The 26,938-nt window shown below is 47.2% G+C and overlaps 1 protein-coding gene across 4 annotated transcripts in view; it reads left to right on the forward strand.

Annotated features, from left to right (window-relative positions):
• Positions 1 to 26,938, forward strand: part of LOC105279217 (teneurin-a) — a 458,941-nt gene that overhangs the window by 172,528 nt on the left and 259,475 nt on the right. For 3 of the 4 annotated variants that reach the window (XM_011338851.3, XM_011338852.3, XM_011338854.3), the window contains exons 5-8: positions 4,863 to 5,066; positions 5,679 to 5,846; positions 12,498 to 12,524; positions 14,465 to 14,641. In XM_011338851.3, coding sequence (XP_011337153.2) covers positions 4,863 to 5,066; positions 5,679 to 5,846; positions 12,498 to 12,524; positions 14,465 to 14,641 — 576 coding nt within the window. The remainder of the gene's footprint in view (positions 1 to 4,862; positions 5,067 to 5,678; positions 5,847 to 12,497; positions 12,525 to 14,464; positions 14,642 to 26,938) is intronic. The other variant, XM_011338853.3, reaches the window with a different exon arrangement.

The raw sequence follows: 26,938 nt of genomic DNA on the forward strand, positions 1-26,938 counted from the left end.
TCCTAAGTGGTTAAATATCCCCGGCGTACACGTTCCACAGCCAACTCCACGAAACGGTGAAGTAAATATAACTTAAATCTCGAAAACACGCATAGCTCGCTCGATCGATGTATGGAACGCGCGCGAGCGCAACATCGAACGCACGTGAGATGAGTAATATCATTACGACGGTTTCTATCGCGTCGCTTTTCGTCACAAAGTGCCGGTGGTCCTTTTATTGCGGCGGAAAATTGTTCCCGTCGACGACAACGACGACGAGGACTCGTGAAACGCACCGCGCGCGCGGGAGGGACGCGCGCGCCGTTGTAAGCGGAATACGAAATGCGGCGGGTATGTCTATCTCATTAGCGGGCATCGTTACTTTCTCAAACGGAGCATCGGCTTATTATGAGACGTCGTAATTGTGTGCACTCCCGGGCCTGGCCTCTCCCTGCGGGGGAGGAAGGGCACACGAACGCTTTGGGCTTTCCCGTCAAAAGAACCTGCAGTTTAAGAAGCGGAAGGAAGAGACGCGCAAGGGACGAGACGGGCGGCCGGAGAGTGGCCCTTTCAACGGAGACACTTTGCACCTGTTGAAGGTGCAGCCACTCCTCGATCTCACCGAACTCCCGCTCGCTGCCGCTCAAAGTGATCCCCATAGTTTCTGGTGGCAGCCAGAAAAACCATAGCCGAGTGAATTCCCGCCTGGCGGCCGATTTTCGTCCCGTTGACATCTCGGAAATTGGTTTTCGATATGAGTCGCAACGTAGGTATCCCATTGTTCCTTGTGCGTGCGACAGCTGCTCGAAAAACGCGTCTCGCATCCCTTATCGTCTTTTCTTTTCCCTCCACTTTGCTTTTTTGTTGACACGTGTACACCCTTTGTGATGGCACGCGTTGCACGCGTTCGAAGAACGCTCGGCAGAAAGAGCACAGGTTGCGAGATCGCGAACCGGGAGAGATTTAATGTTCGACGCGAGCGGGTGCTTCAAGCGCACAAAACATAAGATCGGAATTGCAACGCTGTTGAAACGCCGGTAGAATGACATTTTGCGTTTGCACCAACACTCGCAGTTGTCGCAAACATCCCATTGTGTTTCTGCGTTTGCGAAATCGTTTATTGCGACTGCCTCTCGTACGGCTGCCATCTGCCAACCGTGCAATATCACGAACTGCAGTAGCAGAGATTGCTTGTAAAAATAATTTAATCAATGGTGCCTTTAAATTTTAGATGCGATTGGACCGACCATTACTTTCCGACTATCCAACACAATGCAGGCAACATAAAAAATACCCCACTGTATCTCGCGAAACTCGATACTACCTTCCGACACCATGCGGTGTATCACGCGCATTTTAACGCAACACGAACATCATTAGGGAGGAAAAAACGCGTGTTAACCACCAGCCGCGACGCAGCGCTCGTTCACGAGCGAAATTTTGAAAAAAATTAGCGCACCCCGACGGAACTTGCGGCGTCTGACCGTGTCCAGGTGTACACGGACCGTTGCGCGGAGCTTGCGAAAGCAGCCGGGGGCCAACTTTTCCGCATGCTCACTCGCTTGCTCGCTCTCCCGCTCGCTTGCTCGAGTCACGAGCCGTGTCGCGCCACCCCTAAGTGCATTCGATGTTCGCAGTTCGCTTCCATGGCAACAATCCCTTACAAACAAAATGCATCGTGTGCACACGACGTGGCACGGTTCGCCTTGTCGCGCCGGGGGCCCACCCGCCGCGCGTTTAGCCACCACGGAAGGAACCCGTTGCCGGGGTGAAGAAATGCCACCGGACAGGACGAGACACACGACTGTAAATTCCGAGCATAGGTCGAAGGGATCGCGAGGGGGTGTCGAGGGAGTGCGGCCCTCCGTGTGCTTTTGCGAGATAAATCGTCCGGCTAGCTCGTGCACTCGCACCGCCGCCGGGAGTGTCGAAAGGGGACACCGGTGAGCACGCGATCGGCGCCGATGATTAACGGTCGATTAAAGATAAGCGCCGACTGTTCGTTTCGCTAACGTCGACGTGCCGGCGGGATGTCGTTACGTGGTTAACGCTCTCGCGATCGATACGAGTCGATGGGAACACGTGCAATGCGCTCTCTGCCTTCGTCGATGATTCCGAAAAGCTTGAACTCCTGCATTTTCGATGTTGTTGCAGTTAATAGCAAGTATTATTACAAATTGTCTTATTTTAAACAAAGAGAAACGATCTATTGATTTTGGTCATATAATATATGAAGGCGTTGTTCTTATTAACATTGTCGAACGTTTCAACGAACGTAGAGCGCAACGCGATCGGCTCTCGTAATCGCAATTATTTGTCGGAAAGCGAGCGTCCGATAAAGAAGCAACGTGCGTAGCTCGCGTAAACGTTACGGCGACAATTTCAAATCCATATGGATTAGAAAATCCAATATAGAAGGGAGGAGCGCCGCGAGGGCGTAGAGCGAGCGAGCGAGCGGGTGACCGAGGCGCGCCGAAGGGAAATGGGCAGAAGAGAGGAGGAAAGGTCGGAGGAGGAGGAGGAGGAAGACACAGGGGCTGCTGAAGGGTGAGGAAAGAGAAAGAGAGAAAGAGGAAGAGGGACAGAAAGAGGAGAAGAGAGCATAACACAATTACATGTGGGGTTGATGTCGGGGCCGAGCTCGCTCTCCGTACGGCACACCGATGGGATGAAGGCCCGGGGATCGCGGGACGGGGGGGCCCCAACGGTGGGTGGCAAGATTGAATATGAAAGTTTAATGCGAGCAATATCAGCGCCACTGCCTCGGCCCACGGCCGCTCACTCTCAGACGTCTCGACTATCAGGGTGCCCATCTTGGCCGTATCTCTCTTTATATCGTGAGTGCGCTCGCAACGGCGGCGGTGGCGGCAGCGACGGCCGCTTCGAGCGGTAGGGACCCAGACGGCGGAAAGCACTTCGAATCTTTGATGTCCCGAGGTAACCCGCAGGGTCGCCCCGGGCTTGTTCCGCGCTCGCGCGCACGATCCCGCCGACCTGAAAAACCGATTCGTCAATCCGCGACCGAGTTGACGTTCGTCCCGACGATGTGAACGACGTTTAGAGTGCATCGAGGGCGCAATGCCGGAACGCAATTAACACCCTCGCGAAGCCGGCAAGTCTGTTGCTTCCAGCGCGAGAAATGATACAGCAATTATTCATAGCCGGAAGAGACTACGGGATCGTTGATCATACGTTTTCATTTGCGTATTATCCATAAAATGTAATATTTATTTTTTATATTATTCAGCCAGTTTTGCCTTGATTGACGAGATGGCACACTTTACAAGTCACGTGCAATCTCTCAATCTTTCGTATGAGAATCCACAGCTTCTTCTACCATGATCAACCAAACGGCACTACGTATTACCGAAACAGTTGTAGTCGCCTATTCCACCCTCTTACTCTTCCCTCGCAGGAGAGAAAGGATAATTATCAATTAAAAACTTAGTTTTGCGTAAAGATACCCCGCTTGTGGATGGGATTCACGAGCTCGCTAAGGCGTTTAGTGACTGCGCCTTCGGCTATTTGTAAAACTTTCCTCATTAATTACCGACAAGATTCGATCTCCTTCCGCGTGCTGCCCCGCCGTACCAATCCCCCGCCTCGACCTTTTCTCACTATGGTTTGCCCCTTTGTCCGCCACGACGACGGGAAGTTTAATAGTGGATTAGAACGTGCGTTTCTGCAACCGGCAATTATCTGTCGATTAACACAGGCCGAACGCGACTTGGCCGAGTCACGTTTCGCACGAGAGAGAAAGAGAAAGGCAGGACGCATATGCCACACGCGGACGTCGCGATGTAACGCCACTTTCTCGAAGCCCTTTCGCTAAGCTCTCGTCGAATATTCACGCCGCAGGCGAGTTCCGCATTCTGAGGTGAAAGTAATTCCACGGCAGCGTTCTATCGTCGAGGACGGCGGGGTGGAGTAGCGGGAAGTGCGGGAACGTCGCGGAAAAATTCCTTCCACAGTCGCGGCTAACTATATCGCTCTATCCTTTCAGCGCCGGTGCCGTGCTCCACGAGTATACTTCTTCGTCAAAGAAATAACTCCCGGTACACCTTGCACGGTGTCAACGCGGTTAAAAATACAGCCGTACCTATACGCACGCGGTCGCACATTGTGACCTAGCCACACCGACGTAACGGCGTTTCTTACGGTGGAGAACCTTTCCCTACCTCTCTGCCACCCTCACGATGCCTTACCCCGCTTCTTATGTTCCGCTATCGCGCGTCGAGTAATGCAAGCTCCCTTGGAGTGACACTGCTTTGGTGACAAGCGCCTTTAAGAGTTTAGACGTGCGTCAACTTAAGCAAATGCAGATCAGAGCAACGACGCGTGACGAAGTGCTCGGATCTGGCAGAGAGCTGGCAGAAATGTCGCCTGGCTGATAGAGGCGAAGCGAGAGGCAGTTGGTAACGTCGCAGCTGGGGACCCGTAAAACGGAATGATAGCCAGGTCGTAGAAGGGCTCCGCAGTTCTCTGCGAGATTGGCGACGAGCGCGATCATACGCGAGATCGTACGTACGCGCATACGCTTGCGAGTTCTCCGCAACTAGATGGTCGCCGCAAGTGATGGAGATACGTCACATCAGAGTGGTGCATACAACACTGATCGGCGCGCAAAACAACACGCGGATGTAACTCTTTGACTTGAAAATGTAAAATTTTAATTAATGTATTTAAATTATAAAAATGTATTTTAATTTATGTCGCGTGCAGAAATAATACGCGAAATACAACCAACTCAACGAGTTCCAATGTGCTAGTCATGCGCTTCTAATTGATCACGTTTAATTAATTCAACGGAGGGGCATGTATCTGGTTGAAGGTGGTAAGCTAATAAAAAATGGCTATCATTAACGTGTGATTAATTTGCGCAGATGCGGGCGACAGATCGTACCGTACGGGATCCGACACGGAAGGCGCAGCAACCACGGACAACCCGACAACGCCATTTCCTACGCCGCCCCCAACCTTGACACCGAATCATCGGCAGGCTTCTCCGTTTCCCCTCGAAAGCACAAACTCCCGTCGGCATCATTATAACGGCAGCATATCTTCCGAGAGATCTCGCAACGGCAATGGTAGGGAGTTAATTAGAGCCGCGAACGGGTTCGTTTGCACGCAAGATGATACTTACGGGCCTCTCCGGAAGATGAATCTCGTCAAACGCGATTTTATACCGCGCTGTACAACCCTTGCGCGTGCAATACGAACCCGAGTCGAGGAGATCTGCTAGACGAGCGATTTAGAATGATAAGCAATGCGTCGTTATTATGCGTGACAGCTACAATTTTAATCCGTTCCAGCATGACGTGGCGTCACTCAATTCATCTTAGACGTGCGCTAAATGCGCCTACATAAGAGAACTTCATAAGAGAAACTATATGAATGTGAGACACCGTGGCACCAAAATGAAAATCATTCCAGACTGGATGACGAGTTGCTCGTCCCAAGCGAGCTTACGCGAAAATATTTAACTCAAGCTCGCAAATAACTTTTCCTTCTCCAGAGCAATTCCGAAAGGATTAAAGGACCGAAGAAATTTCCTTTGTCCGCGCGCTAATGCAAGATTGAATTAAGCGGCACGACTCCTGCTCGTTAGCGGAGCAGGCTCTCCGAAGGAGGGAACTTCTTGCGCCACGGCCTCATTCAAAAATGTATTTCGCAATTTTTTTTCCTTCCTTCCATTGCAGGTGAGACCGTTTACGCGGCGTCCGCAAAAAAGGCGACTTCCGGCGGCGGTACCTTAGGTCGAAGAACGCGCCGAGGTCACGCAAGCGCCTTGAGCAGTAGTTCCACCGCGAGCGACCGTTCCGAAACTGTCTTCCCTGATGAGCACACTCGCATACATCTCACCAATGGTGAGCGAACATAATCGCGCGATTATTATACTTTCCACGCATGATCATCGCATCATCATCGCATCGTCACATTGCATGCGTTCGTGTCTCACGCTGCTTGGGAGAATTAATCATCATCATATTCAACAAATTCAGCTCCGACCCAGCAACGGATCGGAGCTGAAGAGTAAAGCTGGCGTTGTTAAAGATTCAGAGAGATCTATCCAGCGTGACGGATCAAGATAAATCCACGTCGATCGCCCTGAGCGGATCGACCCTTTAAATCACGACGTAAAATTTGCCGCGGTGCGATAAGTTAACGATCCATGCCCCAAACGCGATTACCGGACTAACCGAGTTACCGGCTGGTATCGAGCCCCGTGGCCGGAGTTAAATCGGGTTTCGTGTAAACCTGTTCCTCGTTAAAAGCTTAATATTAATAGTCACCTAGAAATGCGAGCGGAAAAAGGGAGACCCGTGCGATTCCGCGCGTGCGTTTTACTAAAGATTCCCTGCAATTTTTCCACGTTATCGTTACGTGTCATCGATTCTCGCGGCTATTTCATGAAGGGAGAATTACGGAGCCTCGATCTGCAAACTCGAGGCGCGAGATGCAGCTGTTGTTAACTACAAGGAGTTCTCATCAACAGCGATCGTTCCAACCTCGAGCAGCGCAAGAAGACGCGCACCATCTCTCTTGTTAATCTCGTCTCGAAGTAGCATTCACACGAAGCGTGTACGTACGCGTAGTCGCGCGATTACAACTACAAATATCCTCATTACGAGCATTCGCCGTCTCGCGCGGCCGCGAGGGTTTCGCGTAACGGCCAGAGGCGAGGGATCTTGGCAAAGGCAAACGCTCCTCCGAGCCGCGCGCATTATCGTCCGGCGAACAATGCCGTAATCGACAAACTGCATTACGTGCCAGCTCATTAAATAACCAAGAGACTTTCTATTTTGGCAGTTAGCTTCATTGTTGTCTGATGCAGAAGCGGCGGCAACACCAGCAACAGTGTTGGTAACTGCAAGAGCAACGATGGCAGGAGAGAGAGATAGAGAGAGGGAGAAGGAGCCAAGCCGGGGGGCTAACGGAGTTAGCAGTTGGCGCCTGGGCTCGGTTAGTTAGGGCGTAGGCTACCTAGTGGAAGTTAGCGTGACCCGAGCGACTATATTGTCCCGGAACGTCAACGGTATTTAGGCCTCTCGTCGTCACGTTTCCGCGCGCGGGCGAGCGCGCTATCGTGGCACTGCGCGCCGCGCGTAACGCAGACTCGAGAGTTCACCCTAGGTAGCGCGGGAGACACACGAGAAAGTAGCTTTGTGGCTTTCCACCGACGGTCGTGGTCGACGAGCGGCTTACGCTCGTCGGCTAAGTTTTAAACGAAATTTCGCCGGATCTCATTTCGTGCCAGCGCGACGTCGATGCGGTCACGTCGGGCTCCAGAAGGGTGCGATGACGGGGAACCGAGCCGGCTGCCAATTAGTCCACCGATATCGCGAGACAGCGGGAACGTGGATGAAAGGGCGTCGGAGGGTAGTCGAGATAGTGACAAGCTGCCGAGACCGGCAGGCCAAAGCGAGCATCTCCATCGCATCCCCGCGTACGGTTATCCCCGGAATTCCGCCTTGGAAAACCGCGTGTTGCTCTTGCTTGCTCGAGTTCGGGTTCGCGTTCGCGCTCCTCGCACGTGAAAATCGGCGAATTAAGCTTCTCCTACATGGAAACTTGCGACGAACGTTTACGTTTACGTTCTGATATTGTAGGTTTGTAGTATGTGCATATTTGAGCGTATACCGTATTATGTATAGCGGCAAAATATTCTTGAGAGACGATAAATGAAATCAAATCATTCGATTGCTCTTTCCACTATTCTCTTGTCGGGTTTTTAAATTTAGATTCATATCATCCTCCGCGATTTGTGGGTCTCGATTACAAAGATTGCTTTAACGAGGCGCTAGTTTTATCGATGTTTTATGTTGTAATCCTCCGCGAACGAGGACGCTAATGTGACCACAAGTATATAAGATGTGGTAAAGTCTTACGTATAATTACCGGCATATCGTAAGCAGTAATTCGAGTCTGAATCTCCGATGGGATATTGCTTGCCAGAATGTCCCTGCGGTCTAATGGAGGCATGTCGCGGCATCTATTAGCAAATGGCTCCCAACGGTCAGGGCTTACCCGCGTTAACCCTGTGTGCGCGCGCGCGCCATCGCCAGAAAGACGATTGATATTACATTAGACCACCGTAGTCTAATGTGACCCGGTCGAGGAGCGCTTATTGAATTGGCAAGCGCGCGAAACCCGATAACGTTACCATAATCTGCCACCACGAGACTAAGAACCGTACGTTAAATGAGTGCACTCGTCAGCAACAATAAAAAGTTAGATATGATGCATCTAATATGTGATAAAAACTATATCTGTATCACGATTGAAGATGGACATCAATGAAATTAAAACACAATTTTATTAATATTACATGTAGCAGTATTGTTCTGTTGACTCGATACATCTCGTTAAATTTGCATAAACTCGTAAGATTGTCAAATAATATTTTAACTCGCAATATATACATCAACTTCACGAAAAGCATAATTTGCACGGAGATTGATAATTGTATGCAACGCAAATGCGGGGAGACCGAAATCACGGTCGGTGGAAAATAAATTTTCCGCGGGCTTTCGCGATCGTTCAACGATGGTTGGTAATTTTTGACGGACTCTGATGGCGGGTTGTTGCATTCATTTAATGCCGTGGAACGAATCATGCGCACCAACAAACTGCTATCAATTCGTCCGATTGATGTGGGTCTCGCCAGTGTACGCTGCATCGTGTACGAGCGGAATAAATCCGCGCGGAATCAATTGACTTATATGGTCGAGCAAAATTTTTAAAATAACCGTGCCGCGCGCTGCTCGCCGCAAAAACGCGCCGTGGCATTTTTGATAATACGCTCGGATAAATAATTCGCGCTCTCGCGTAACTGTCGCTACCTGATGCGGGAGCAGCAGCTTTTAATCAAAGACACTTGACCCGTTAGATCTCTCTCGGTGGCCACGGTCGAATACTTTTTTTTTGTCACGATAACCATTCAGGAAGCTGTACGCGAGCTGTGCGGCTGCCTGGATGAGTGCCAGGTTTCGCCGAATAGAAATAATTTCAAGCGCCACTTGCGAACTATGCCAATAGCCCGTGTTCGCCATTACCGTTATCGTTCCATCTTTTTTGGATTATCTTTTTCCGCGGCGGATATCTACGGGTGGCGCAAACCTCTTATTGCATTTAATTGTTTGCAACCGCGATCCTTTTACTGGTCGCCGGGAACGAGGGTCCGGTTCATGTCGTAAAAATGTATAGGTGCTTACCGAGGTGGCGGGAAAAAAAAAGAAACAGGAAAAATACGCGAGAGTAAAAATCACGGGACATTAGGTTTATAGATGACGTTATAACGCTCGTGACTTGTCGCTTTACTACCGTTACGTTACGCCAAAGTAAATAACTCAAACAGAATGCAATCAATGTGCGAGCTTAATTGTCGTAAATAACGTATAACGCTCGGATTACGAGCGACATAATATTTATGAACTTTCACCTTTTGAATTTATCGTGATAAAGTATGTTTTATGCAACTGTGCGCTATTTCGAATGTATTCCATTATTTTATTTTTTTTGTTTTACTGTTACGAGATGGAGAACATTCAAAGGCTCTTTTGTCGATTAATCTAGCATGTCGTGATTAATATTGGAATCAACGTTACAATAATTTTCCCAAATAAATCAACACGTGTATTTATTCGTTTTGTTCGTAAAGAGGTAGATCGCTTTGTAAATTATAAACGTTTAGACAACAGTACCAACGCCTCGCATTCGTAAATACAATAAAAAATTGTTACAAACATTATATATATATATATATATATATATATATTTCAAATTTATCAATGGCGTGTAAATGGCGGTGCACGGGTGAAATTTCGCGCGGCCGTCGCGAATGAAGGCGGAAACGGTACGCAGAAATTGTACGGGACAGCTCGGACGAAGCATTCACGAATGCTAACTCGGTTTATTAGACTGTTTGGTCCGGAAGGAGTCAAGCTGGAACGATTCGTCGAGCTGGTCATCGGACAGTACCATCGTGGCAATACTGCGCGCCGGCAAATAATTCGTATTTACATGAACGTGGGTGTACTCCCGGACGCGCGGCGGAGGCGTTAGACCGGCAAATCGAATTACAGACGCGAATCGCTAACCGCATCAAGTCACTGTCGGCTACCTTGCACCCCCTTGCGCACTGTCTGACTAACCCTTCTCGGCAGCCGCGCGCGGATGAGGGATAACTCGGTTCAACTCGATGTCGGTGATGCGCCGGCACACTACATAATTGGCTCCCAACGATTGGCTAAGACATATCGCCTCGACGACGTTCACCGTTGCTCAATAATGTGTCCAATTAGATGTCGCGCTAACGCCAAACAGGAGTCACATCCGGAGCAACAATCAGAAGCAACATCGATAAATCCAGTCAACTGTTGTTCTAAGAAAACACGCTGCTTTAATTAAGGCTTCGACAACTTTATGAAAATAATTAATCCTGACAATAATTGATTCTCCGTGAAAAGACGTCATTAATGTGCAGTAATTCCCATGATGATCAGAACCACATAAATCTAACGAGCATTAAACATAAAAGCGAAGGACACCTTTGAAATTCCCTGAAGAAGACACTCTTTTACTCCCAAAATCTGTAAATAGATGAGTGAATTTTGATCCGGTTGTAATAAATGTAAATTCGGCCATGGGGAGTAAACCGTATTATGTAAATAGTGAAATCCATATTACGGAGTTATATCATGTTCATCATTTCGCGGAATTAGATTGCTCTGCGCCTATCGCCATCAGAAACTGCATGATTTATTCTGCGCGTTATGTAAACGCTAACCCATGCTTTATGAGAGACAGTAACGCGGTTTGACCACTGGTCAATGATGTACCAGTATTAGCCATAATTGGCTGGAATCGTATTGATCTAACCTTCACATGCGGGCAACATTATCTCCTATCCTTGCTCCGCGTTTAATTAGCTATGCCGACAAATTTACGTGCACCGCGTACTGCGCGGCTAGTAAGTCATGCGCTGAAAATTCACGTGAAAATTTTTCATTACGCGCCGCATTAGTCGATTAATAATCGATAATCGATTCGCGCGCGCGCCTGTGCATGTGAAACGAATAAAAAACGGGCGTGATGCATTCGGACGCGTTCATCGAATACGATAGACCTGTTTGTTGTCGATCACCGATATAATTGATCCACTGGACACATTCAGTCGGTCGTGAAATCTCACCGCGCCTGCCGAGACTTTTGCTTTTGGCGATTTAACCGAGCGGTCAGAACGCTGGAGAAGACACCAGAGGGTGGAAGGGATTAAATTTAACCGGTTTTAACTCTTTCACTCGCGCTCCGGCAATTTAGCGTTATATTCATTCGCGTATTTCGCAATTTCAGAAGAACCTTCCTCAAATATGTGCTTTACCCGGCGCTTTAATTCGGTACTACATCATGTCGCGTACGTACTCGTAACGCGTACGTACCGGTACGAGGAGGAGGCGGAAAACGTATATTCGCGCAGCATTTGCACGCGCGCGCGTCGTTATAAAGCGTACAAGTCTCGCAAAGTAACACGTTGCAGATTCAAAAAGAGGGTGAGAGAGGACGGGGAGATCGCCGCTCGCCCGCTATGGATGCCGAGATTTTTCCCGGTCGTCGTCGGGTGCGATATCGACTTTGTAATTGAGCGTTACAGGTGTTCCGAGCACTCGAACGGCGCCGGCAAATTGTTCAATAACTGGAACGAATGTATATTTCGACGGTAAAGTTGTCCGAGATACGCGACGGACGCGGCTGGTGCTGACAGCTACGCATTGCGCATTTCACGGTCCGGTTTAATTAAGCGATTATTGCTGCTTATTACGGAAAATACCGTACGCGCGCGCGCGCTCTACCACGTGACTTCGCAGAAATAATTTCCCGGTCGTTTATAATTTTCTGCGATTAATCAGACTTTGATCCGGCCGGGTGATAACAGCAAAAACCCTGGAAAACTCGGTATAGGTCTTCGAGCGCGAAGCGAAGATGAAATCAGCGAGTTGCAGTCTCATTATCATTGCGGAATTTGCGACTATGTTCGATTTTTAATATCGCGAGGTTTAATCGCGTTCTAATGCGCACTTATATTTGTCATTTTCCATTTTTCGCGCACTTATTAAATTAATCGCGAAATAGCATCCCGTTCACTCTTACTTGTCTTTGCCTTGATTAACCGATACAAATTCTGTTCTCAAAAAATTGTTAATTATTTGGGATAGTGAGTAATTAATATCGCTATTTATAGAATCTTGATCATTTGGATAGAAAGTTTGAAAGATTGTAATTGATTATCGATTAATTGCGTCCTCGTGAAAATCTATTTATACTAACGTACGCAGTAATATAATCTATACTAATGTAATGCAATAATATAAATCTACTCTGTATAATTTCCTCATGTCGTAATTCACGTCATTCATTTCATCTGCATGATGCGCTCACTCCTTGGAATTTTCACACGTGCACATGCCAATCCCGCCGCACTAATGCACTTTTCTCTCTGCACATTCCTCGATGCACAGGTCTGCCCAGGCCTATTTACTTTGCAGGTACGTAAGCAGTTTGCACTTTGTGCTATTTGAATTTAACGTTATTTAATTAACGCATTCGCATGCTCCATTTGTTAGCGTGTACGAAAAATGGCGTGGCACGCTTGCAAGAAACTTGACGTAAAACATGAACGGAGTGGAGGCGCGGGATGAAAATTTCACTAGCGTTGTACAGTTTCGCAATCATCATTATTTTTTATGTATTTTTTTAACGTTATCATTTCCCGGACAATTTCCGTCTGGCATCTCGTTCGCGAACTGTCAGGCTCCGTTATTCGTCCGTTCGCTGACGCAAAGAATTATGGTAACTGCATACAAGACGTCAGACCTGATAGCGTTTACCGTGCGGTTCGAGTAATTGTCTTGACATTTACGGCACACATCCATAAGTTATAACGACTCGCTTAATAGATTTTAATCCGCAGGGCCAGGGACCAAAATTCCATTATCCCACATCCGAGTTACCGCAACCAAGTTACGTAGCTTCACGAAAGCGCGATAGACCACTGTATTGCAGTTAAACTTGATTTACAATAATGTGCTCTGTAACATTAACAACCGTTAATGGTTATACATTGCTCCAATTATGTATATATGCCCGACGCGGTATCGGTTTATTGCGTCACCATCGGCTGTTTCAGGTTAATTCACCAGAACTGGTCGCCCGTACAAGTAATATAAAATGTCATAGGTCCTACATGAACGAGGAATACGATAGTCGCGCGGCCGTTATTATTTTCCATGTGCGCGCTTAATGCATTAATTAATAATGTTTAATTATTTTCGAAGAGATCTCCGACGTAAGACGCGATTCGTTTCGCGGGGTAGACTCTCAAATATTTTTGTTGCTCCCGACATGCCCGGTGGGCGCTCTTTTGTACTCTCTATGTTTAGGTAACTTTAATTATTCTTTGGTGGAGTTCCTTTCAAGTTTCAACAACTTTGTAAGTAACTTAACTACGGGAACGCCCGCAACATCGAGAACCCCGAAGGCCCGATGGCGAACGGTACCCGGCAGGGAGATGGAACATTTTTCGTATTGCCGTTAAAGCCCGCCTGTCGCATAATTAGTTTAGATTTGAAAACGCACGAGTCCGCGAAATTTTCAGGACGCGCGTCGTTCATTATTAAGCTCGCGCGCGCATATATGCATGATTGCTTGACGCGAGGCGAAACGCAAGCATATTGTTGCGTATCGCGCATCGCACTGTTGTCACAGCTTTTAATGTGCATTTACGGACGATGGCATTTATGGACACCGACGTTGCACAACACGCTGTTAATACCTCAATTATAGCATCTGGCTATTATTCAATATTTCCTTGTGCGCTCCTTCGCCTGTAATGGCTAATCAATTACGTGTAATTCCGGGTGGATTCTTTGAATTAGCATGCATAAAATGTAATGGCGAGATGCCTAATTATTGACGCCGCTTAATTGCTCGCGGCATTTCTAGCACGATCGGACTAGAATTTCACGAATGCTATGTAAGAGAGAATGATATTGCAGTTAAATGGATGGAATTACACCGATACAGTCAATCAATCAATAATCTCCACAAGATAAACATCAAATCGTTCGGATATATCAGCGTATTAGGCATCCGCAATCGGTTATTTGAGAAGCACGGAATCATTCATCAAAATCGAGGGTTAATTATCGGGGATTGACGACTGTCGCCGGAAATGTTATTTCTTAATCAGCGCATCCGACACAAATAACTTGGTTTCTTAAATAACCGATTCGATCGTTGCTCTAACACGATGATAATTATATCATCAATTTGCGCAGAACGATGTTTGTCCATTAGTGTTCTCTATCGGTGTCATTTAGCACAATTATCGAGTTTTAATTTCACTTTAAAAAGAACGCGATATGTGTGCCAGAGAAGGAGCGATGCTCAATTCAACAGAGGCGATCACGATGCCTGATGTTTTCAGATACCGGTAGGGATTCCCCGCCAGAACCCGCGCCGCCGGAAGTGCCGCCGCGTGGACCATCTCTGCACGCAACGCACACCTTGCGCACGCAACAAAACCGAAACGGTTGCCCGCCGAACGCCGCATCAGGAAATTTCACTGTGCCAAGTGATCAAATGCCGAACGAGACGTATTCGGGTAAGTGGTTGCACTCTATTCAGCCGTGTTCAAATGACATCTGTTCCCCAGTCTGACATTTGTCGCGCATAACTCAGCGCGAATAAACAATCGATTTTGCCAATCGATGCGTTCAAAGTTTCAAACGCCGCGGAAAATCTCTCTCCTTTAAATTCTCGCACGTACACGCGGACATATACATATTTATTTATTCCTCCGTAAATTAGTATAAATGCATCGACGCGTTGTGAGCGCGAATGGCGCGGAGCGCTCCATGAAAAGAGCAATATAATGACAATCCAATCGTAATGTGATCCATTCCGCTAAACCGTGGATACCGTTATACGGCGCGGTTCAGTTTTCACCGGTGAGTGTTTAATTTGGTGCATGCTCCGCCGCCGATTATGTAGATGCGCAGATGTGAGCGCGAGCGGTGTGGGGTATCTGTTTAAACTAATGGGGTGTAGGACCGGAGGGGGTTTGCATTAAAGCGCCGTTAATTCATTGTAAATATACTCAGCGTATATTCGTTTCTCTATATTTCTATGTACATACCATTAGTATATTGCTGCGTACTAAACGTCGTTTGTACTGGTCGTGACGATTCTGAACATTGTGCGCGCGAGCGCAAACGCGTATGCACGGAGATTACATACGTGCGATTAACGTACGGCTGCATTCGATTCACGTGCCGCTGCGCTAAACACTCGTATAATAATAGAAACGCGACACATTAACAAGCGCGATTACTCGTGCACGATGATAGTTAATGAGACCGTCGACGTCGCGCGGCTCACGATGCATTCGATCGCATTTTAATCCTTGTCGAAATTTTTAGCGGCACGAGTGCCGCGACTAATTGCCGCGCGCGTTTAATTTCTTAAAAGCGTTATCGAGAGAACGATTTGCTATTTTTTCGCGACATCCAGATAGGGGCATAAGCTCGAAAGTTCGCTCGATTATTTGATCGGCAGAAAGTCGATCGGGCATTGCGAGTTCACGAGTCACTGACGGGACAAAAAGAACGACAGAAATACGTAAATCCATGGTCTTTTATGGGAATTCAACAAAACGCTATCCGGCGCGCTTTATTTTCCGTGGGATCACTCGAAATTTTACGAGAAACGTTTCGCCAGTATATCGAATGCGCATGGTTCGCTATGCTTACACGGGAATTTATTGTAATGCATTCTCGATAATCCGTATCGTTTTAATGGAGCGCAAAGTCTGACCGCGCGCGCGCGCCTGTGACAGCGGTTCTCCTCCGCTTGAAGAACGCGCGCGTTTCCGCGCCTTTGCGCCGAGATTTTATATAATACCCGCTTCTCGCGGCAATTACTAATTGATGCGAACCGTTACGTGTTGTTATAAACTCCAGACCTCAATATGTAGACAAACCCCGGCGGATAGCGGCGTGCTTTATGTGAATATAATGTAACCCCGCGTTGAAATATGTATGCGCCGCACCGCGAAGCACGGAGTGTGCCAAATCTGTTGCCATTCCGTGAAATTATTGAAAGTTACATCGTTCACGCGTCTACATATGCAACATAACACAACAATACCGAGTACACATTGAGGAGAAATACGCGCACACAAATTGACGCTGTAATCCCATTGTTTCGAGTTCGTCGATCTGCATGCGCCAGTGCCGAAATTTCAGGAGCTTCTGACGGAGCACTTACGCGGAATGGGATGCATCTCATATAAAGATAACGTCATAATCACGCGAGAGAGAGGCTGTCTAACGCAAACATTGCAACACACGCCAATGACGATTCTCGGCTTATTGAAAACATTCCGAGCGGATTACTCCGACGTGCATACCCGGCGGGTATCCAGTAGGCAGGTCGCGACAGAAAATTCACGTTACCTCCGGGGGTGCCTAGAGAGAGGCTGATATTATTATCTGGGGTGCTTAAGCCCCACGTATTTTTGCATAACTGGAAATTAGAAATAATTATTGTTGCACCTCGGGGAGCGGCGGTGTCGCGCGGCTCCATGCACGCCAGATAACTCCCCCAATGCCTTTTCACGCGATACGCTCATCGAAATTCATGTGCGTAAGTAATAGCGAATTACTCCAGGGAGAACCTCGTAACGATTTCCTCCTGCAGCAACGAGCGCGATTACGTCGCACGGAGCTAACGATTCCATTAATCTCCCGCACGCTGCACACGCGTGCATGGCGCGTAGATAAAAAAAAGCTTCCGACTTTAAGTTTGAAAGTTCCCGAAGACGCGATGATATCGCAACGTTGCGAGAGATCGAGGGGCCAAGTATAACGTGTTTACGGGGGATGAAGCGGGCGAGCACATCGGGAGAAAGTCATGTAATGAACAGATTGGAGATGCACCAGGACTAAGCAAGTTAAGCGTACAGTTGGTTAATGACACTTCATAACTTCGCTCTAAGTACAAGTAGCCTCCCATAGTTCTGTAAAGTTTACGGAGAGCGCACGCGAGCACTCACTACTCGCTTCTCGTCCCCGCGCGTCTCTTTCTCCGGCGTCGAGAGGCATTTGCCAAGATAATTATGAATATAACTCCCAGACCAAACTCTCTTGCCTGTCCAGCAGCTCCGTGGTACGAAGATGTCGCGAACATAATACAAGCTCGCATGCTCGCATAAAACTTCGCGTTTTCTTAAGCGCAGCAGACGCCAGCGACGCCAGATAGTCTCAATTTACTGAATCCTTTGTAATTACGAAAAAACATTACAACTACAAGTTGTAAAGCGTAAAAGGGGAGAAAAAGAGATTATTATCTGATCAATTACATGACCAACAAGATCATATCATCATGGGAATGAGAATAAATGACGAAAGCGCTTGAGATTGCACACAGACTGCCGGCGACGCAAAGTACTGAATTACCGAATGAAGTAATGAAGTACGAAGCGAAGTACCGAACCAGCAATCGAGCTTGAGAACGAGAGAGTATCGCCTCGCTTAATAATCCACGCGCGCGGCGTCGAACTAAACGCGAATTGCGTCAAAACTAGAGGCGAGGTCATTAACCGACACCGCCGCGAGGGTAAGAGACACCGTCATACGGCACTTCGCCCCGTCGGCTGGTATCTCCGCGGAAAGTGCCGCCCCGCGATATGACGCTTCAAAGGACCCCTTTAATCGTTTCGAGTTCCAACAGGAATTTCTACCAGCGCGCCTCTTCTACACGCTGAACTTTCGCATCCCGCGCAGGATGAACTCGATCTACGAGCCGTTGTTTGCTCGCGCAGGCTGTTACGAGGGAGAGACAGAGGGTGAAAGGCGGGCAAATGTTTGCCTTCTTCTGGGGTGTTCCTCGCTTCCTAATGTCTCGCTGGCGCAGACGCCGCATGCCGTAAAGTGGACGGAAATTTTATTAGTATAATCGTCGCATTAGCACTGAGGTCATCGCACGCACGCACACACACACACGCATGCTGGTAGAGTCGGGTGCCGAGGGCAGCGAACGCGCAAGAGGGTGCGAGAAAATGGCGAGGTCGAGGCGCAGGTCGATCGGCTGACCGGTGAGACGATCGCGACGCTTTGTGCCCGCCTGCTACGGAATCGCTCTGTATTAATTACCGGCTCGCTAATTACTATTTATTAGAGACCGGCGCGCACGCCAGCCACGTCGAGCCGAGGCCAAGCCATTATCGCCCGCTTCGAACGAGCAATACGCTGCGTAGGGTCGACGACGTAGCGTCGTCGTTCCGTGGCAACTTCGTTACGCCGTCGATTACATCTCACAGCGACGCTGGAAGAACGACGAAGCGATCCCCGAGCCCGATCCCTCCTCTAACGCGTATCGATCCTTCCCCTCGCGAGTGCTCGATCCAGATTGTCGTCCCGCGTCTCGCACGACGACGCAAAAAGCCATGCTGCACATTCTGCACACGCCATCGTTGAACATAATGCATGCACGTTACATCCTTGTACCTGGTGCACGTATACGAAAGAAGGACGTGAGTCGAAATTTTTAATAAGCAAATCATTTAGTGCACGTCGAACGCGTTTCAAAGCTTCTACGTCCGCGTGGTTATCGTGAGAAGAAAAAGAGAGAGAGAGAGAGAGAGTTTTACGACGATGATAACGCGTGCCGTGACAAATTGCCTTTAACCTATTGCGCGTCGGCTTAAGAATATGCAAGATACATCTCCGGCGATAAGTAAAACGAGCGCGCCGCCAACGAGAATATAATAGAACGCTTTTTCTACAATTTATGGAACGCTCTCCGTTCGGGGGTTACGAGAGGAGACCATGCAGTCTCATCTCGGCTGTTAAATTCTCACTTTGCGCGGACGAAACCTCGCCGTTTCCGTAATTTCGACATTGTTGCGACTGATATAATCGCAAGCCAAATATTTAACTATTACAAGTTTGAATCTATGCAAACATTTCTCTATCTTATATAGTAGTATATTTGCGCTGATTCGGAAATGGCACTTAAATAGTAAAGAACAATAAAAAAAAAATGATTAAAATTAAGTAATTAAATTTAACGCGGTTAATGTCTGAATAAGAAACGATAAGCTTAATATTTTACGGGTCTTTGATATATATATATATATAATGCTATTATATTATATTATTCACAATCTGCGATTCTACTCGAGGAAATTCTATTAATGGACCGCCACTTACTTGAATATTTTATTCGGTCATATTTTATTCGCAAGTTCTCGTCAAAGGAAAAGCCCGCATCAATTATCGGCGTTCTAGAGCAGACCAATCATTATCGCTGCAATTATGCATATAAAATAACGTTATGCTTGACAGAAATTCTCGCAAAAATTCATTATTGGCCATTTCATTCTTTTACCGGATTCGCTGAAAATCTCGTGTGTGCGATGTGTATATTTTTCATCCTAATTTTCCTTGTCGGTAATTTTTCAGCGGACACGCTCGTCGCGTAAATTTTTCAAACGGGAATCCGTGCGGGAGCACCGAGAAACACGGGCTTTCGAAATTTGATAAGCGCGCAAGAGACGACCGCGGTACGTCGATATTCCATCTGTAGCCGAAGGAAGTTATTTCGGGAAGTAGCGTGAGATTAACTTGATCCGCGAAATGGTACGACCTCTCAAAGCGGACAAACGCGATGTCGTAGCCGCGCGCGGGCGCGCGCTCTCGGCTGTGCCACTTCGACCATGCAGAAGATAGATATGGCCGATGGAATAAACATGGAACCGCGCGGAAGCCACTTCATATTTCAGAGCATCCGAGTGAACTTCTGTAACGGTGGACGCACATTAGACAGACTAATCCCGGCGGTATAGGGCCCGCACTAGTTTCGCGCAATTTCCGTCGTTTCTGCATCCACCGCCACCGCTGATTACCTACGCCGCGTCCACATCCACCGGCTACGACGTCGTTTTGCTTATTTCGCTTCAAATAGAGATATTTTGGAACAGTGAGAGAAACTCGGCCCCATATTAAGGTCGCGCGACCGGATGTGGACCGCGAGAACGGCCACGGGAAGCTCCCCGACATTATTCTAATAAGAATTATGGCCTATGATAAATATCGGTCCCGGGTGCGAACGCTTCTGCGGGATGCTTCGCCCGGAAGAGATACAGCTGCCTCGATTCGGCAGCATCGATTATCCATTACTGCGAAACGCATGCCGAAAGTAATGAGCGTAATCAAATGTAAGCACGCAATTTTTCGCTGTTCCTCGCGGAGGGTCGCGTGAAACATTGACGATTAGCGGGATCGATCGCGTGCGAGACGTATTAGCGTGAAATCTGCAGTAACATCTACGCCGGATTGTTCTGTCTCGCGTTTTGTTTTCGATTTCTCAGTTTAACTTTCGAAATTCGATGGCAATGCGTTTCTTTGATTTGGACGCAGATTGCGTTGAACTTTGGGGACGAACACTCAAGCAAACGAGTCGCATTTCAGGCATACTCCCATGCAAGGCCTAACGGTGCCTCCGTATTCGCGTGAGGCGTTTCTTCCTATAAATTCTCAGTCTTACCCTCACCACTCTCACCCTCTGGCTTCCTCTTTCTCTTTCGCCCTCATCTCCTAACCCTCGTCCACTCACCCAGCCGTCCCCACCGAGTTTCCTCATTGTGGTACCAGGCAGCATAACTCAAACTGTCCTCGTGGTACCGATGCGAGGCTTGGATTTAGCGCGAGATCTTATCGCTCAGACAACAATAGCGCCGCTGCCTGGGAGAACTGAAATACTTATTGTCCGCTTGGCTCGCCCGGAAATTTATAAGATGTCCACAGCCAGGAACGAAAACCCCTCTTCGCCACGGTGGCATGTATTAGGCATTACGAAATTTTGATCCACGAATCCGCGAGGAAGCAGTTCGATGCTCGTTTGTAATGCATCCGAGCGATAACAATTATTTAATTAATAGATAGATAGATAGATAGATAGATAGATAGATAGATAGATAGATAGATAGAGAGAGAGAGAGAGAGAGAGAGAGAGAACGAGAATGAGAAAGGAAGACGGTTAATAAATATTTAAAACAAAAATACGAATACTTTTTTATAATAATTATTCTATTAAAGTTGTTGAAAACAAGATCAACATTTTCATTGGAAAATAGTTGCAATTCTGCATACAGCGAAAGATTGCAAAGTTTCGTTGTCTGCACTTTCACAGCTTGTAATGTAAATGTAAATTTGGCCAGCTAAGAATGTTTGCCGGATATTGGACGGAACTCATTTAAATACGCTCATCGAATTACGCTCATTCGCTTCCGATCGGTAAACCCGCAACGGAAATAAAACCGCGAAATTTGCCGGCATAAACGCAGCGCAACAGCGCCGCACTCTTACGAGAGATATGGAAATACCAGGGGTGGCATTAATGCCGCATTTAATGCGGTGCGCTTACGCGTCGCGATTATCGAATTTACGCCTTGAATCGAACATTAGCTTCCGGAAAAATATTGCAGCGACGGAACACCCACTTTCGGCTGAAAGCAATTTTCAGCTTAAAGGCTTCCACGGCTTTTATAGCGTCGATATATTTTTCCAATAATATCTGTACGCGCGGACGACTGCCTATGGCTCGAGCGCGGCCGGATGGCGCGAGGAGGTCCGCTCGCGGAACGCGTGGAAACGAGATAGAATAGTTTACAATCAAAATCCAGCCAGCGAAGCAGACTCTTAAGCAACCTCCATCCCGCGGTTAAAAGTGAAATCCAATTTCCGCTAACGGAGACTTTTTCTTAATATAATAACCAACTTCCGAGTTCTGCGACCGCCCTCGGGCCTGGAAACTCCGATATTCCGTGGAGCGGAGACCGCAGATATTCAAAATACGCGATAATCGAATTTCGATGGATAAATTAACGGGCAAGACGCTCGTTCGCGATTTGTTGTGCGGAAAGAGAAAAAGGAAGACCGCGAGATTGCACCGTGCTCGGATTTAAATCAGGCAAAATGAGCGTATACGGCAAATTTGCCGTAAAACGCTGTATTTCATGAAACGGGACAATCGGATTCGCATTCGCTTGCACACTCGATTTATATCGGCGCCGAAACACTTTTGCCATGTCCGTCAATTGTTAACGGTGGTGAATTACGTTATATTCGACTTTCGACAAAATCTCGCAGCGTGTGATACTATTTTTCCGAGGCGTATCACGATGTTTAGTTAGACGCAATCGTTTTATCAACGCTTCGCGATTTCGGCGTGATTTCCAATCAGAATACGAGACTGATAGAACAGCGATAAACAGAATATTCAGACTATTCTGACACCAAACGGACCGAAAATAATTAATTCGAGATTAGACGCGTTAGGGACTGAGATAGCAATTTAAAGTCTGCTAGTACTCGTCGAATATGACTATCGCTAACAGGATGATGAAAACGCAAAGAATATGCTTTGATGCTGCTGCTAATACTGCAAGCGCGATCGCTCGCAAGAATATTAAGAGCAGGATAATAATTTTTCGCCGGTCTGCCACAGAAATTGCGGAATAGCTATCCCATTCGTTAAAATGCCTTCATGAATGTTATCATAAAACAACGAAAAACCCTGGAGCTATAGAAAACTCACTTGGCTTGTAGAACATTAATTTTCATTAACGCCGCCATCTACGTGAAAGCAATCATCTCTACGTTCACTATTTTTATTCGAAAACATATGTAGAGCACGCTTTTCTCTTGCCGTATAATTATTTTCTAAATATTTCGATAATAAAAAAGATTTATCATTAAATTGACAAAAATTTCAAGTCTTGAAAATTTTTAGTAATTATTGAGAATTCAAACAGTCATTATTGCACACTGAAAATAATTTCACAAATAATTGATCAAAGAATCAAAACTACAAGCTTTCATGCACATCGATAATGTCGCGTTAATTTTGCAAAAAGCTTTGCGTAGCGTTTGGTAATTTTTGCAAACGCGAAAATTACATTAGTCAACGCGAGGCAACGACCCGCTGCAGGCAGGCGAGGCAATGTAGCGGCATTAACAATTTGAAGCGCGAAAGCGGGAGAAATAACTTTTATCGGTCGGTGCAATAAGCAGAAGAAGTCACGTCAGACCAACCAAGTCCGATATAGGATCAGTTCTCTCGCTCCTGCTCTACCCCCCGTTTTCACCCCTTCGTCGTCTGTATCGAGATCGCGCAGCGATTTCACGAAGAAAGTAAATTCGAAGCTTATGATATTGGCATATAGCTGAATGCGCATGAGCCGGCAAAACGAATCGTAATACGAATGTGCCGACGCCTTATGTAATAGCGGCGAAAGTAATAGCACTTTCCCGAGCGTTCGCAATATTATATCGGTTCTTCCAATACGCCGATACGCTCCGATAAAAACGCGAAACTGTCTTGAAATGCGCGTTAGTATTCGCGGCATTTCCACACAGTCCTGCGTGAATAATATTCGCAAACAGAGACCAATAACAGCGGTCAACAACGGTTCTTGCGATCGCCGTGCTGCAAACGCTCGAGATTATTTGTCTCTACTATTCGGCGTGGGATAACTCGGAAATGCGTTTAAAGCGCGGTACCGCGCCGCTTCACAATCTCGCCATAAACACCGAAGAACGTTTAGGCGACGAGAATTGAATTTGCGAGTTGATTATTAAAGCAAAAAAATCCACGCTTAACTCTCGCGCCGCTCTATAAATATTCAAATTACTGATAACGCGATCTCTCTCTCTCTCTCTCTCTCTCTCTCTCTGGCTCTCTTTCTTTTTCTTTCTCTCTTTCTCTTCCTTTCTCTCGGTTTCGCGGCACCCGGACGTTTATGAAACTGAATGAGCTTCCCGCTTCTTGATACACTTTTGTTTGCAAATCCCGCGAACGCAATTTAGGGGTATCACTTAGGCCGATGAGTAAAGTTCGCGACATTTTAGCTCGCGAGGCAAGACGGCGGCGGATTCCGCTTGTTTACGCGTGGAAGTTCCACACGGACGAGAGCTAATACACTTTCGATAATGTGTTAATTGGACGGAAAATGTGCGCTTTTAGCCACCTTTAGCACGTGTGCGCTCGCGCGTTCGAACGCGTAAAGTCCGCTCTCTTGGGAATTGATCTGACCGCCTAACGCGACACGTCGCTGAAACGTTTGTTCGTAACACGGAATTATGCGGATTATTTAACGTTAAATTAGAACGAGTAATTTCAAATATCCCGCGTAACGCAAACGTGCCACGTGAAAGGATCTGTTCCTCTTTTATTTTTTTCCTCTCCTTTTTACGGTGAGACGTAAATTCGTGCGCACAGCCGCCTCGGGGCCGCCAGGTCCGACTTAATACAATTAGTAACGTTTCAGGAAGATTACAGAGGAGTTAACAGGTCCAGCACAATACGGGAGCGGGTCGGGGCGGGCGCGTTTTAAATAACGATTAGAATGAACTATTACGCGCTTATCGCAGGTTACATAATGTTCCGTTAGTTGCGATCATAAGTTGCACGCGGGAAACCGGCAGAATCCCAGAGGCGATGGCGTGACCATGGCGCGTTTTACTACTGGGCGCTGCACGCCCATGTGTGCGTCCATATCTGCGAACGAACACGTGTGTGCTAGTTACATTCACATACGTACGCATAACGTACACGTTAAGTTCCGCGAGTACTCGCCGAGCTTCCACGGATCGGGATCTTGCGCGCAAATTTCGCCACTTGCGTAAACCGTGGGGTCGTCGAAAGATTTTGCCTACTCGCGAGTAATCTTTGCGATGCGCTGAAAGTGCCACGAAGAGAGCGAGCGTGTGTTACGATTCGGCGGAATGGGGTATAAAGTTTCCCCGTAGTTACGTACGTGCGAAACAAAAGGCCTTCCGCCGCTGAATAGCGATATTACGTAACATCATATCGCGCTACTACGTTATTATCGTCGTTTTATAATCCGCGTCATAATGCAAGCCGGAGAACGTCATAATTAATAAGCGAATGATAAAGAGCCACTATAGTGCTATCAAGACATACGAAGAGAATGTAACAAAATGTAATAATAATAATAATAACCAGTGGCTTACTGGCTTTTAAGCAACGAGTACAAAACCTACGACAACCAAAGTGATTTACAACGAAAAAGTTATAATAAATTAAATAAAGTTATAAATGAAATTAAGGCATCATGAGAGTGAAGAGAGGATAACGGATAAGAAATTTCGATTACGAGTTGCAACGATCCTCTCGAAATATCCCAAGAACGTATCGGAACGTATCGACGCGACTCGTCTTGGAGATCGCTGTACCTACAGCGCGAGGAACAATACTTTACTATTAAATACCGATCGATACTTTGGCGGCTGTGACTGACTCGACATCGAATATCGAGGAATACCGGCGCCGCGTCTCGAGATTTCTACGCGATTTCTTGCTGGAAAATCTCTCCCGGCTCGGATAATCTGTATCGAGCGTATTCGCGCGTCTGCGTTCGCTCTCCCCCTTGGGCGTTCCTGAATTAATATTCGTTGGCTTATTTCATTTCGCGCCGATCGAGAGGTGTTGCGTTCTTGAGATTCTCGGCAAATTGTCGGCTCCGCACCGATCTCCCCTTTCTCTGTCTCCGTCCTCTGCTTCTTTTCAACCGACCGCGCACCCTCGCACGCACACCCGTCGGCCCCCTCGCATTATTTCCGGCGACGATGCCCGACCGTTATTCACATTCTGCAGATCGCTCTTGATACCGGCTCTTTATACGGCTCGTGCCTCGACCGTTTCGCGCGCAGGATAATTAGCAAAAATATCTGCGGCATCGGCCCCAAATAATTGCGAAACGTATAGCTGGAAGATAGGAGAGGGAGGCAGCGGTCCGTTGTCACGTCTCGTGGCGAAAGTATTTTTATATGGTACATTACGTTTATAGTCGGGGAATCTGAGTCGCCACGGGTATTCGAGGAACGCAAGCAGTCGTTATCGCTCGTTATTTCTTTTCGCTCCTCCACGATTCTTGCGATGCTGACCCCTCGTTAATGTATTATTAGAAGAGCACTCCCGTATAAGGACGCAAACTTGGTCGCTCGGCGAGTAAGGACTTTCTCCGCGATCGTATCCCCGCAATTTTTCACGATACGTAATCCTCTTTTACGTAGGATCGGCATTCGATCGTTACGCAATCCTCACAGCCTCTGCCACCTCGACAAACTCGAGACGAGTCATTATGTGCGAGATTTGTTGGTGAAAAACGACTGCCACTCCGTAATATAACTACCTTGACGTAAATCAATATTCTCAAATATTCTCGGCGTCTTTTTTTTTGCGGATTAAGAAAGCTCTCCCGCGGGCATTGACGCAGTCGGAATATTCGAAAAATTGACCCGTTTGCTCTTTATTTCTACAACGGCGGGGATTCCACTCGGCGGGGAAAAGTATGAAGAGGATGTTTCCGAGCTTAAACGGGGGAAGGGGGGTTGTCGGCCATTAAAGTAATCTACTTATTTAATACTTCGCGGACTCGGCGCACCATTAATTTCGCTAATTTCCGCAGCCATTATGCATGTAACACGTGCAAGCTTATAATGAGCTAAGCTTCGAACAGTATTAACGAGGAGACGCCCTTTTATCGATTACTACCCTCGCTGATGTTCCTCGTTCCGTGCGCCTCGCGATCACTTAGAATAAGAACGCCCCCCATCAATATCTCAGTCGATCGCCGCGATTTGGTCGCCTGAAACGCTCATTAGGCCACGGGCGAACTAATGATCTGATCGCCGCGAATAAATCGCAGATAGATATTTTTTGTGTCCCTTCCTAAATTCCATCGTCCGATAGATTGAATACCCAAGAGTGAAGGAAGGAAGACACCTACTTTTTTTATACGACTCAGCAGTTCGTCCAATCTAATCGCAGCACATCGAATTACACGAATTCGGACGCAATAATAATTTAACTT

The sequence above is a fragment of the Ooceraea biroi genome, chromosome 5, assembly GCF_003672135.1.
Source record: "Ooceraea biroi isolate clonal line C1 chromosome 5, Obir_v5.4, whole genome shotgun sequence".
NCBI classification, from domain to species: Eukaryota; Metazoa; Arthropoda; class Insecta; order Hymenoptera; family Formicidae; genus Ooceraea; species Ooceraea biroi.